At 45.8% G+C, this 14,355-nt stretch overlaps 2 protein-coding genes across 2 annotated transcripts; one reads left to right on the forward strand and one right to left on the reverse strand.

Moving 5' to 3' along the window:
• Positions 1-230: 230 nt before the first annotated feature.
• LOC103537323 (transcription factor HES-5) lies at positions 231-1,681 on the reverse strand. The gene is made up of 3 exons (XM_008503590.2): positions 1,163-1,681; positions 808-988; positions 231-684 (listed from the first exon to the last, which is right to left on the reverse strand). The coding sequence occupies exons 1-3, from the start codon at positions 1,223-1,225 to the stop codon at positions 443-445; spliced, it is 486 nt and encodes a 161-aa protein (XP_008501812.1). The 5' UTR covers positions 1,226-1,681; the 3' UTR covers positions 231-442.
• A 7,705-nt stretch (positions 1,682-9,386) lies between these two features.
• Positions 9,387-10,384, forward strand: LOC103537409 (transcription factor HES-5). The gene is made up of 3 exons (XM_008503697.2): positions 9,387-9,464; positions 9,759-9,939; positions 10,065-10,384. The coding sequence occupies exons 1-3, from the start codon at positions 9,399-9,401 to the stop codon at positions 10,328-10,330; spliced, it is 513 nt and encodes a 170-aa protein (XP_008501919.2). The 5' UTR covers positions 9,387-9,398; the 3' UTR covers positions 10,331-10,384.
• The last annotated feature ends 3,971 nt before the right edge of the window (positions 10,385-14,355 follow it).

The following is a 14,355-nucleotide window of genomic DNA, read 5'->3' on the forward strand; positions in this document are numbered from 1 at the left end:
ACAGAGGGAGGTTGATTTGACTCAAGTGTGCATGAACCAAAGGGTGATAAATTTATCCTCTGGAGTGAGTGAGCAAAGGAGTGTTGCTCCTCACATCCAAGCAGAGCTGATGGCTCTTACAGGCAACATTAGAGAAATCTCCCCTATAGCAATTCTTGTCTGTCACAACAGTAACATTTACAAACACAACTTTCTTCAGTCTGAAGCCATTTGCCCCTTCTGGGCAGTGTGCTGTGTGCTCTCACCACACAGATTCAATACCACTCAACAGAATGCCTAAACTTTAGCCCAAGGATCCCACAAAAGTCCAAAGTATGACATTCTTTTCACACATAAATAAAAGACAAGGGGAAACAAAATTCCCTACAGAAAAGAGGATCAGAGCTGGATCCATCCTCTGGACTATTAAAGGCAAAGGTCCACACAGTAAGGACTCTCCTGACTACCAGGGCCTCCAGAGAGTGCTGATGTCTTTTGGAGATGCTTGTTTCAGGGTGCTGGGGATCCCCGGGGAACAGGTGACCTCTGTGGCAGGTGACTGGTTCTTCTGGAAGTGACTTAAAAGCTTGGTCTGTGTTTCAGTTCGTACTTTATGAAGAGAGAGGAAATGGAAAGCTTCTTGCAAACACCTAGAGTAACCCTCTCTGAAGTCAAACTGAGAGTTTTTATGGAAGGATCCTGCAGCTAGAGAAGGGAGAAGAGGGAGGGAGAAGAAAGAATAGTTTAGAGCAATTGTACATGGCTACAGAGTCATAAAATTCACAGATCTGCATCAACCTAGAGACCGAAATAAAATTTATTACTCACTCCTCATCTGCAGCTGGCTCTGCTGTTTCAGGTAGCTGACAGTCATTTCCAGGATGTCAGCTTTCTCCAGCTTGGAGTTGGGCTGGTGTCTCTGGAACTCCTTCTCCAGGAGCAGTTTCAGCTGCTCGATGCTGCTGTTAATCCGGTCACGCCGCATCTTCTCCACCACCGGCTTCCTCAGCTATAAAAAGCAAAGAGAGAGGGACCCGTGCTCAGCTCCTCTCTGCCACTTCACAGGACTACTGCCCACTACTGCTCCTAAATAAACAACGTGGACCAGTTTCTCAGCTGCTGCAAACTGCTCTGAGAGCAGCTGAGAGCTGGCCCCGAGCTGCCTTGCTGTGCCTGGACTTACTTTGTTTTTCTCCTTTGGTGACAGGAGGTTGTCTGGCTCCAGGAAAACACTGCTGGGAGCCATCTGCCTGCAGGAAGGACGGTCTCGGAGTGGAAGTCCAGGAGAAACGTGCGGCTGGAAGCTGGCCCTGCCTGATATTTATACTGTGCCACCTCACTGAGAGTCTGTGGGTCTCCGGCTCGGTGGAGTTTCCCACACTCTCCAGCCAATCCGGGAGATAGGCAGCACAATGGGAGAAGCATCTATTCTTGCATGCTCCACTGCCAGTGAATAGCCCGGGGATAATGACCTTCTCCCAGATGAGCAGGTGGGGAGTGCGTGGTACGTGAAAGGCTGGGATCGGAATTACGTGTCAGAAGCTGGGAAAGAGCCGTCCTTCCGCGGGGGAAGGCTGCTGACTAATGCCGCAGATGAAGAGCATTCCAGCCGCAGCCCGGGGTTCCCGGGGCTGCCTGCAGCACGGAGGAGTTGGGCTGGAAACCAAGCCCTTCCTGGGGCTGCCTGCCGGCCCGGCACACGCTCGGGCAGGCACAGACCCACATGCACACACCAGCACTTTCTGGTTTCCTGAGTTAAAGAGCAGAATTTCTTTAAATCCACTGGCTTTGTTTTCTCGGTAAGCCAGAGCCAGTTGTTCTCCCTCGGGTGACTGTGACACCAGGCTTGCCCACGTGAAACTGAAAAGCGATTTTCCACTTTGCAAAGAAATACATTGAATTGTAAGCACACACAGTTATTGAAAACTTCTCCTGGCTTAGTCTTTGATCCCCAGCCTTGGTATCTTTACACTCCTCTTTACAGCACTCTCAAGCACTTCTCGTTTCTTTTTTCAAACACCTGAAAGATAAACCCTTGAGAAGGATCTCAGAGTGCTTGGGGATCAGTTCACAGTCTCACACTGTTTAAACAGTAATAAGTGACATTAACGCCTGTATATGTGTGCTTAAGTATTTATTAATACATGTGTGGTCATGTATGTCTTTTAATGTGAATAAACACAGAGGTTTCTCTCTTGCTCTGCAACTCATTATTTGTAAGCCCAGGTAAGGCTTCAGTGACCTCTTCCAGGAGCTGCCTTCCCATCCCTATTGTGCTGCTCCTGAATAGGCTCCCTTCTTTTCCTACAGAGCAGCAGCTGTTGAGCTCCAAGTCTTTTATGTCAAGTTGTGGGAAAGCTTTTGTGACACCATTTCACATGTTCTCCTCAAAGCTTGTGGATTATCTCTGAGCTCATGTAATGCCACCTCTGAAACCAATCTTTTGCTCTGTGCACCCCTCATGGGGAGATTCTCTGAAACAGAAATTCCTGAGAAGCATCTTATTTCTTGAGCTTGTTTATCAAATGCATGAGGAAGAAACATGCCAGTCCTGTGACCAGCAGGATCCACTATGTTTTGCTAGAGACAGTTTCTGTTTCCCCTGAATAACTCACTAATAAGCAGTTATAAAAACAGCAGTAATTTCCCCTTCCAGCAACAAGTCACGTAACAGTTTTAGTCCAACAAAGCTGTTTAAATTGTCAGATGGTTTCCCTGCAGTTCTCCACAGTACACAAGAAACTAAGCAGACTTCTCAGGAATCTGTGCATTATTGCATTCCTGTGAGGAGTCTGTGAGGGGAAAAAAATAGCCAGTTACTGACCATCTTGGAAGAGTAACACAAATTAGATGCTCAGTTATACCACATGGATGCTCTGCTTCTGTTTCAGTTGGAAATCCTAAAGAAAAGTGATAACAAAAATTCTTACCTATTATAAAGTTAACAGTCAATGGACTGTACACTAAGGACAATGAATTCTGAATTACACACCTTCTAGCATGTTTCCAAACATACACAATATTGCACAGAAAACTTCTCAGGATCCCAAGACACCAGGTCTGGATAACGTATTTGAAATATGGCTCTAGCAACAGCCTTCCCCCAAGAACCCTGCCAGATGTTAGTCTTTAGAAAGTCTTAAAGAGGCTGCTGCTTTCCCAAGTCTTGAGATGCTCACTGCTCCTCTCTTGATCTGTGCTGCCCAGATGGTCTTTTGGGAGCAGGGTTTCCCACTGAACACAATGCAGAGGCAAGCACCGTTGCTAATGTGGTTTGTAGTCAGGCACACTTCCTTTGTGGCAGGAATGAATATGGTTAAGCAATGGTGTGGGAAACTCAGAGGTACACAAACTTCCAGAGCCTTATGGTAGTAAGTGCCATCATATCGGGGCAGGCCAGGCTCTGATAAAAAGATCAGCCAGACAGAGGTGCTGAGAACCTGGGGCACGGGCAGCCTGACAGCAGAGTGACCCCTGGGAGCAATCTCTTGCTCTGGCAGTAACTCCATGGAAAGCCCTTAGTAAAAAACCCACATGATTTTTCCTGGCAAAGCTGAACTGAGGCAATGCCTCAGCTCCAGCAGAGGATCTCCAAGCTGGCAGAAGGCAATCAGTCCTGTATTTAAACCCCATATTGAAACTACAGCAAACAGCAATTCAGATTAACGTGCCAGGGCAATTACAGACTGGAGGAGCTGCTTTATCTGTTTGCAAGTGTGTCTGAGCTCACAAGCTCCCTCGTTGGTATCAAGGGTCTGTGTTTCCCAGGACATGGTAAATTGGGAAATTAAAGAGGCAATGAGAACACACGGCTCCAAAATCCTGGTATGGGCCAAAACCATCTCTGCCACCTTCAGTGGGACAATTTGCTTTGGCCCTACTTGTGGGTGAGCAAGATTCTGCTCCTGCAGCTCCTTTCCCTGTCATTTCCTCTCAGCCCTTCCTCATGCTGCTGCCTGGCAGTCCCCTGTTTGAGTCTGGCACAATTTCTGTTGGTCTGCATAGTTCCCTTCAGTTTTTTCTTTTTACTCAGGGTTTATTTCCCCTTCATGAACTTTTTATAATCTGATTTTTCATTCTGTCACTCTTTTTCCCCCTCTGTCACAGGCAGATGTGGTTTGAGGACAGAAGTGTCTTACAAACCCATGGACTCTGTGAGTTTGGAGTTCCTTCCAGTTTCCCACACTGCTTTCCTATTCACTGCATTCAGGCAGAGGATAAAGGAAGTGTGCCATGCTACAAGCTGAATTAGAAATGGTGTTTGACTTCCCTTTGTACTTCACAGAAACCTTGCTCTGGGTAGACCATCTGCATAGCACTTACCCCGGAGAAAACCATTGATCAAGGCCTGTCAGCCCAGCTGGGGGAACTTGGGAAAGTAATTCCTTGTGCCACTTCAGTTCTTCAGGGCTTAACATCTGGCTGGAGGGGGAGGCAACAGTTGATGGTTTAACAGCCTTGCTTCCTTTCAAGTTTGGGATGCTGTTTTGATCCCTGATAAGCCTTTCTGAAATCCTGATTTTAATAACATGGAAAGCATCCACAAGACTAAGAATAATGCACTGGCTTTGCATTTTCAAAGTGCCTTACAAATACCAGCTAATGAATTCTCAGCAACCTCCTCTGTGAGATAAGGATGTATTATGAACAATGTTTTACAAAGGAAAAAAAATGAGGCAAGACAGGAGAAACCCAAAGATTCAATATTTCAAATAGCCTTTTGCCTGCAGTGCTTCTATTGCCAAGTGGCCTGTTTGAGACAGCTGGTTTGTAAAGATTCTCAAGCATTTTGTTTTAATCTGCTTTTGCATCTCTGAAAAAGAGCCAACTCCCTAACTTGTGGCAGAATTTGGACCACACTCAGAGTCAGGCACTGCCCAGATAAGCAGATGCAGAAGTTCTCTCTGCTCCAGTTCAGTAGTGGTTTTTGAAAATGTTATTCAGTACAATTTGCTCAAGACCAAAGAAATGCCTGAAAAGGAAGATTCACTCAAATTCTTGATCAGGAAATACATAATAATCTAATCAACAGAATATAACTTATTCTCTCTAGAAAGTAAACTAAATTTTAACTTCTTTATTCAGGCTCCTGAAGGTCCACAGCTGCCCTTAGTCCTTGTGCAGGTCTGTCTGCCAACACCATCTAATTCTGATCAGCTGCCTCCCAGTGGCTGTGATTATTCTGTGCTGAACATGCTGAAGATGTTCCTCAGTCCTCCCAAAATCCACCTGCCATGTCCTGACACTGAGCCCCATGACACTTCCACCAAGCTCTGCAGTGTGGTGACAGACAGCCACCAAGCATGAGAAAGGAAATTCTAGAAGGGGCTCACATCCCAAAACTCAGGCTGAGCTTAAGGGGAAGGGGAAAAAATTTCCTGGAACACGCAGGAGAATCAGCTGTAGGTTACAAACGTGTTCCCAAGGTAGGGAACAACTAGATGAGGCCCAGGGGACACCAGGGAACTCTGTGACTATTATCCCCCTTCTCCACTGCTGCCCTAGCTAGAGATGAGTGATGAAAATCTGAGACATGCAGCCAGGATTAATTGCTGCTCTTGTGAGGGGAGAGGTGACTGCCCTCCTCTCTGGCACAAACACACCATTTCCGTCTTGTCAGTGACAAGAGGTTGTTGGGACCAGACCTCACAAACCACTTCCCCAGTTCTCAACCTGCTCCTCTGAACTATGCTCTCTGCAGGACACCTTCTCCTTGCAGCCCTGTTTGATAAATCTTGGGATTTCTATAGAGAGACTCACAATACTTACAGCCTGCAGTGAGACTTCACATCCAAGCCCCATGATTCTATAAGGGGAGAAAATTAATGATATCGATACAAAGTCCAAGTGCTCATTAATCAAAGGTTAAAATTCATCAAAATGCTTCCATTTTTATTAGTAATGTCAAAATGGCTTTGTTAAATCCCTGATTTTCAGCCTGCTTCTTGAGGTAAACTTTGACATTTGACAGGTTGGCAGCAATACTAGATCCTCAGAGGTGCTGAGCCCATTGTCAGAACTGAATACCACCAACTTCCAAATAAAACCACACAAAACAATGATGGAAGTGCATGAACTCAGCAGCTCCTGTGCTTGCTCCCTCCACTCCATTGTTAGTGTCAGGCTGTTCTGCCAGGGCCAGAAGCTGAGTAGGGGACTGGCTGTTGGGGTCTGCAGATTGCAGAGGACTTTGGGGGCTCGTGCTCTCCCACTGCAGTCGGCAGGATTTAGGGCACTTTACAGCAAAATTGAAAACCATCTGGTAGCACCTGCAGGAAGTTGCTTCGTGTCAGCCCTGCTGCTGAGATGGGAACAGGTTTGGGAAGAGCTCCCCACTGACCTAGCACTGCCCGGGCTGGCTGCACAGCAAGGTGGAGCCGAGTGCCCCGGGAAGAGCAGAGGGAGAGAGGATACCCCGTGGTTGTTTTCTGTGGGTTTTTGAAGGAGAAGGGTGGTAAACACATAACATGGTGGCTCCCGCAAAGCCTGCTCCCGGGGCAATGTGTTCTTTTGAGAGATAATTGATTCCTGCCATCAGGCACCAGCCTGCTCTCCCCCAGGGTCAGCGCTTTCCCACATCCAACCCCATTATCCCACAGACCATGCCTTTTGTACAACACACTCCAGCTATTCATGTGTAAAGCAGCTGTAATCCCCAGACCTTTCAGAGTCAATATACCAGGAAATAATAAATCCCTCTTGTGCACTCTTGAATATGCTGAGAGGTGACTTGTGGGAATTTCAGCTGGGCAGAAAAATAATAAATTCTCCTTAATTTTTAATTATTTGGAATAGTCACTGCAGAAAGACTGCCATTGGTGCATGACTATTTCAGGGTCAGCCACGCAAGCAGCTACAGAAATTGCTTTTGCTTCTTACAACCCTGAAAATGCAGATCAAATTTTCTCATGTTTCTTAATGATCAAAGTTCACTTTCCTTCACTGATCCACCTGGGAATGGCACTGTATTAACCATTCTAGATCTAAAGAAAAACTAATTAAAAGAAGCTAAACCTGTGCAGAATGTACTTCACAGAAATAAAAGACGCCCTTTTTGCCAGTGTTCTAATGTGTAAAGGAGGCAAGATAATGCTATAGTAATGGCATTTAATGGAATGTTTTATACAAGAGATCTAATGGCAAGATAACCTTTTCCCCCTAAAAGAGGAATATTTCACTACACTTCAACTCCATTGATACAGACAGCAGAATTATTCTTGGCTTGGAGGAGCAGAAGCCAATCCTGAACAGCAAGTTTGGCAGAATAATTTCTTTAAATACTGCCTCCTATATATTGTCAAGCTATTTTTTAACTATCTAGTGTGTAGATTATAGAATCACTGAAACACCCTGAGCAGAACACAGCAGGCAAGTTAGGTGGAAAGAAGTGATCTTCACCTGGGCCACCTAAGTGAGCAGTGGTTCCTAAGTTCAGAAGTGTCAAAGGGTCACTAGGGTTCAGCTCAACTAGGAGACACTTCCAAAGAGCAAGACATCAGAGCTTGAGGATGATGACGGGATGTAGAAGTACTGCAGGGATTTGGGGTGCTAAAATCCAGGAATCTTAAACAGCAATATGTGTGGTACAGCACACAGTTTCATCAAGCCCTGCTCTGCAGGAAGCCATGATGACAAAGGGGGACCCCAGGGAAGAAGTATCCCTGCCAGGCTCCCAGCAGATGGGGAGAAAAGAAACTTCCCTGCAAGGCAGCAAGAGGCCACCCTCAGCCCTTCTACTGCAGAGAAGCACAGTCCCCAGAGAGGCTCATTCTCCACTTCAGCAGTATCCCCAAGTGATGCCAGCAAAGCAGGAGGGCTCCTTCAGCCCTGCCTCCCACCACAGACACAGTTCAGCTCCCAGTTCCCAGAAGAGCAAACGGAGCCACGGGGAAGCAAACCAGCAACCCCAGGACAGCCAGTGCTGCAGCTGAGGTGGGTATTGCTGCTGGCCACCCCAGTGTGTCAAACTGTGCCCTTGCCCCCTTGCCCCAAGTTGCCCCTTTCTCCTGGTAAATACACATCTCCCAAGCCCCTGCCTGCATGGTGAAACACAGGCTTTTCAGCCTCACTTGGTGAAAAAGCCATGTGAGTTCATCGTGCCTTGACAGAAGTGCAGGCTCCACAAAGGAGTTATTAGCACCAGGCTGTGTGGGTTTGAATTTCTCTGCCTTTCCCATACTTTTCCCCTGTTGATAACATTTCTTGTCAGGACAATAGAAGTGTGCCTTGCAACTACTCACAACATTAGTGACGGTGCTTGAGCCTGAATGATTTAAAGGGAAAGAATCCAACTCCCAAAAGACCATCTGGCTATCAGTTATAATACAGCAATAAAGGTTAGGGCTGCTTCTCAGGAGTTGGGGAAAAAGATGGGTTTTGACATCTTCAACTGTCCTCGTACAGGCCTACCTGCCAGCTCCCAGCTCCAGGGTCTGCCACCATTGCTACCTTGCTAGGAAAGGGATAACATAGGACAAAAGTTTTTGGAAGGAGAATACAGGAAAGAGGGAGAGACCTTACTATAGCTGGAAAAAGCTAGGACACGGGTCTCCGAGCTGTATCTTACTTTCATCATCATAATCCTTTGAATGCTTCAAAGTGTTCATGAGATGTCTTATCTCCTAGCTTTCCCACAAGGCAGGGAATAAAGGGCTCCAAGGACAACATCTGCCCTTCACAAAGAGCTAAGCCCTTTCAGGCCCATACAATAAAACCCATGAAGCTGGCTACTTCAGCAACACCTCCCTCCTTCCTGCCAACTGCCCATTAAACTCAGGCTTCACTTCAGGATTCTACCTTCCTGACTGAAGATTCTCCAGAACATTCAAACACATCACACAAACAAACCTGTCATTTCAGGCTGGTAGCACTTTGGCACACTGGTTAAAAATACAATGAGCATATGGACATACACAAATACACCCAGTAGCACCTGGGAGGTTGGCTGTAAAGTGTCCTTGGTGCTGTTGATTTTGACCCCAAGAGTGCCCCCTTTCTTTTCTCACCTTCCCCCAAAAGTGTGCCACCTCCAGGCCACAAAGGTAACTGGCACATGCAGGGACTCAGGGAATGCCACTGATCCCAGGTGCCCAGCTGGAGGGTCAGGGTTTTCCCAGCTCCTGGAGCAACCTCGAGGAGCCATGCTGCACACTCCACCAGTCAGTGTGGGCAGAAGGTTATTCTCTCCGGGGCATTTGCAATCAGTGTACCATGCACTAATAGATGCTTCCTCTATTGTTCAGCTGTGTGCCTGGATTGGCTGCATGGCTGTGGGAAACACCAGCAATCCCCAGACTCACATATCTGCTGAAGCTCCCTGGTGTATAAATAGAGGCAGTTGGTAACTACCAAAGCAGAGGCTTTTCCTCAGCACAGCAGCTCAGTGTAAGGGCCTGTGCACAGGACTGAGAGCACTAGGAATGGCTCCCAGTAACACTCTCATGGTCCACATGGAGGAGAAGCTGCTGCCAAAAGAAAAGAATAAAGTAAGTAGAGCCCTTGACAGGACTGGAAAGGCTGGTGTGTGCTCTCTGCAGTGGGCTGCCTCTAGCAAATAAATTCTTTGTGGGAAAAGATGAGATAAGTAGGGAAAAAACGGTCTGAGGGGAGGCAGAAGGCTTAGGGAGAGATAAGCTATAGAGATTTTATAAAATGAAACTGAGTGGGGAACAGCTCTCCTTCCAAAACAAAAATGTCTTTGAACACGTGTATCAGGGCATCAGAAAGGGAATTAGGTCAGGTCTCAAAACCCTTAACAATCTGCTCCATCTCTCTTGCAGCTGAGGAAGCCGGTGGTGGAGAAGATGCGGCGCGACCGGATTAACAGCAGCATCGAGCAGCTGAAACTGCTCCTGGAGAAGGAGTTCCAGAGACACCAGCCCAACTCCAAGCTGGAGAAAGCTGACATCCTGGAAGTGGCTGTCAGCTACCTGAAACAGCAGAGCCAGCTGCAGGACCAAAGTGAGTGCAGAGCCTGTCTTGTAGACAGGCAAGGCTTGTGACAAACTTCCTGCACGAATCATCACTGTCCCATGGTTTGGTCACAATCTTAACTCACTGTGTTTGCCTCTTGCTCTCTTTTCTAGCATTCCTTCACAGGACTCTAGAGCAGGACTTCAACAGTGGATACCTGCGATGCCTCAAGGAAGCTCTGCATTTTCTGTCCTACTATGAGCCCAAGAAGGAAACTCAGGTGCAGCTGATCAAGCACTTCTGCAAAGCTCAGCTGGGTGCAGATGTCATGTACTCCCCTGCTCTGTGCACTCCACCTCTGTCACCCTGCCTGTTTGCCAGAAAGCAACCTGCCCAAAAGACTGTGGCTGCTGCTCCTGCCATCTGGAGACCCTGGTAGACCTGCTGAACTTTGTTTTATACTTATGATTTGCTACAAAAACTAGAGGGACACGTGCTTTAATAGTTCCTCTTTAAAGTAGGAAGCATTGTTTTCCAAAGGTGGGAGGGGTGTGGTTATTTGTTTTTCTGTCACAAGAAATGAGGGCTGCTGAGTAGTTCCCCTTCATACTGAAGGAATGTGTTTGTATCTTGCAGCAAATTTGCTGCTTTTATTGGTGGCACCTAGCCAAAGAGAGGACCAAGTCCTGCAGTGTAATTTAGAGCCTAATTCCCTTCAGTTTCCATCACACTTTTGGTTGGCAAGGCTGGCCTGTGGCTGTCAGTGGAAATCTTTCTACTAACTGCCTGGGTCACTGGTTCAAGTGCTCCATTGTCTCTGGATAATGCATTGACCTCTCTAGAGAAAGAGCACTTTGAAGGCGTATTTTGTATCATAAAGAGAATGTTGAGCCTTTATCTTATGAGTGAAAGACCTTATTAAGAAATGCTGATTCTTCTGAAGTTCCTATGCTATTTTGAGTGTATCTTCTTACAGAAAGTTATGGTAACAGATAGCTCTAGGGAAAATTCTTTTAATATCAGTATGTGCTACTCTCACTCGAGGGATAACTGATGCCTTTTGTAAAGGAAATACCTGTGATATACCTGAAGAAAAAGGGGAAGGGAGGGAGGCAATAAGTACTTTATAAATCATTCACTGAACATGCTAAATGAGCTTGAAAAGCTTTTATAAAGTTGTGATGTTTTCATCCTGTGTGATGTTCAACTTTGGTATCTTCACTGTACAATACAATAAAAATGGTTTTATCCATTAATCCTTTGGTCTGAACTTATTAAAATAGTTAATACTCCTGGACTGAGTGCTGCATGTAGACTCCTGCTGCAGTGGGAAGCTACCAACTGTGTGGTATTTCCGAGCCCTTCATTCCAGTAGACTTTATATTTGGGAAATTAACTTGGTATAATCTGAAATCCCATTCTGCCAAGAGACAACCTCTGGAAAAGTTACCAAAAACTAAAACGGAGGTGAAACTGAAGGGAGATACTGAGAGGTACAGACCCAGATTCTTAACTGCAACCTGTTCACACTTCAACAAATCACTCATTTCACAGCCAATTTATTTCCTTTCATTCCTCATTAATTTGCCCACCAGAGTTCAGTCTTACACCTTCTGTCCAGTTAAGAGGCAGCAACATGAGAAACTTGTAACTTGCAAATAGCCTGGCACTTGATTCTAGAGGGGAAGATTTTGAGGGGTTTTTTCTATCCAGTCTGTTGCAGAGATGGTCTCTCTACCAAGTATTTTTTAGATGATTCTCCATTTGAATTTTTTTTTTCAGGGAGGACTCTTATTTTCCCTCCTCTTCAAATTAAAATCAATCTGCACAACTAATCAGTTCACAAAACCATTATCTAACCACAGTAACACAATGATTTGGGTATGACAGGGAACCCTCTCATTCTTTCAGAAATACAGTAACTGCATGAAATACCACTGGTCAGAAATTTTCATTTTCAGATTCCCTGAGAGAGATGACCTTGAAAAACTTTGCTTCTAGCAAATGCTTTTTTCCTTAAACAAAAGGAAACCTCAAATATCTGATCCTGTCAAATGGCTACTTAATTAAGCACTAAGCAAACTACAATCTGCTAAGCACAGATTATTTTTGTTATTATTTTACCCTGAATGCATGAGCTGGTTGAGTGCTCTACATCTATCTGACAGTTCAATACAAGGTCATTTTTATGGTACAATTTAGTAAATCATCAGAGGCTGGTACCAGTGCTGCAGAGAGATCTGTTCTTTTTAATGAAGAACTAAATAATTCTTAAGAGATATTTATAGATTTTTATGGTTGCTTAGTTATCTCGAAAAAGTCACTTCATCTTGCTATGCTCAACTTGTCTTTGTCAGTTAGTACAAGCTCCTGAATCCCAGCAAAATTCAAGCTGTTCATCCATGCCTGTGCATTTTTAAATCAAGACTAATCAAGGCCGTTTGGGGGAGCTCAGACTCGGCCAAAATTCAACGTGCCCCAAAGCACACTGCAGCCTGACTGGAGACCACAGGGACAGAGTCACACATGGCACAGAGAAGGCTGCTCCCATTATGTGGATGGCATCTCCTGCAGCTAATGTGTTGCCACCCAAATAAACCACACTGTCAATGTTGCAGTTGGCAGCATCACTGCAGCATAAGCAGAAAAAAGGAAACCGAAGAGCTGTACCAAATGAAAACTGCTGGATTTGAAGCCAGCCCCTCCAGTCCCAAGCTAACACAGGAATAGGCATAGAAATAACAACTGTGCAAAACTCAAGTGAGATTAGTCAAGCTTCTCCACCCAGAACTCCCACCACCCACACTGGCATAAATCTGGAGACACAAGGATTCTGTCATTCAGAGCACAAGGTCTGGTTCTCATTTGCACTGAGGCTGGATCACATCAGGCTGGCTCTGATGGGGGAGCCAAGCATGCTTTAGCTGTTCTGCACAGGGGATTCAGGCTACTGTTTGCAGAGAGGTGTAAGGAAGAGTGAGCACCTCCTTCCTGGGCAGGGGGAAGGAACCAAGACGCAGCAGAAAGCTGCCAGTGGCTGCAGGGAGTCAGACCCATGGCTGGTACGAGTGCATCACCAGCCAAAGCCTTGCCCTTCGGGGCTTTAGTTTACCAATTACTTGCGAGTTAAAAGCCAGACCCCTGGTTTCACCAGTCTTAGCACAGCAAAGGTTATGTTTACAATTTATTAATTATTATCACTGATAATAACTGGACGCAAAGCTTCTTATTGCTCCTTTATCCCCTGGGGTGGCTCTCCCCTGCTCCAACACATTCCCACCCTTAGGGAATATGTTGTTTATTATGCTGATCCCACAGCCCAGGAATACTCTCCTGACAAAGCCCCTATTAACCTCAGAGTGTGGGCCCAAGTTTCTCAGAGTTTCCCACACTTTCTTCCTTATTTATGACATTGAAAGGGACCACAAAGGAAGCGTGCCTCACAACAGCCCACATTAGTGACGCTTTTTGGCTCTGCATTGTGGTGACCAGCAATTCCTGTCCCGATAGACCATCTGGAGGGCTATTTTCCCAAGGAGCACATTGATCGATCAGTATTATGCCAGAGCCCTTTTAAAACTTGGGAACGTTATGCTCTTTGACACCAAATAGGTGTCCCAAGAGGGGCTGTCAGAAAGATTTTAAACCATTGAAGGAAGGCACAGGAAAAAAAAAAAATTGTAATTATTTCTTTAAAATCACCATCAATGGCATTTGTGAGACTGGCATGAATATAGGAAATGGCCTTAAATAAAAATGCTCTAAAAGTGACACAAAAAAGAAAGCTTTAAGCCACCAAGATTGGTGCTGTACGTACAGCCCCAGACACACAACAGAAGCACTGCTTTTTAGCTCTATATAACATACACAACATAATTCTAGTTTTCTGTACTTTTCTCTGGCTTTCAGGGCTCCAGGCTTGTTGCTCCATGGCAATACACTGGCTTCCCCACCACAAAAAGCTAAGAATCAGATGGACTAAGCAAGCTGCTGATTGGATTTACAAGGAGCAGCATCTTCTGTGAACATAGTGTGTGTATTAAGTCTGCACCTGGGCTGAAATCACCACCTACAAACCAGAAGTGGAAAGCTCCATGGCCCAGTAACCAATTTCCTGGGCTAGCAGTCCTCCAGCAGGCTTGATTTCTGGCTATAACGAACACAAGCCTGCTGATGAGTGTCTGGGGCTTGGCGAGTCACCTCTCCTGGATACTCAGTGCTTGTTCCTCAACTCAGTGTGCACAGATTGCTCACCATAGCTCACGGTCCAATGCTGAGCAGCTACAGTTGGAGACAACAGAGCAGTTCTGGCCTCAGGACAAGGTAGGACTCCTGCCTGACCTGCAAGGTCTGTAAGCACAGACAGCTGTTTGCAGATTTCTGTTTCCCCTTACACTCTTCAAAAATCTGTAACAAGTCAGAATGGCAACAGCTCCCTGTTTTCATGTGTGATTTTGAAGAGTG

Source organism: Calypte anna, chromosome 21 (assembly GCF_003957555.1).
Source record: "Calypte anna isolate BGI_N300 chromosome 21, bCalAnn1_v1.p, whole genome shotgun sequence".
Taxonomy (NCBI): domain Eukaryota; kingdom Metazoa; phylum Chordata; class Aves; order Apodiformes; family Trochilidae; genus Calypte; species Calypte anna.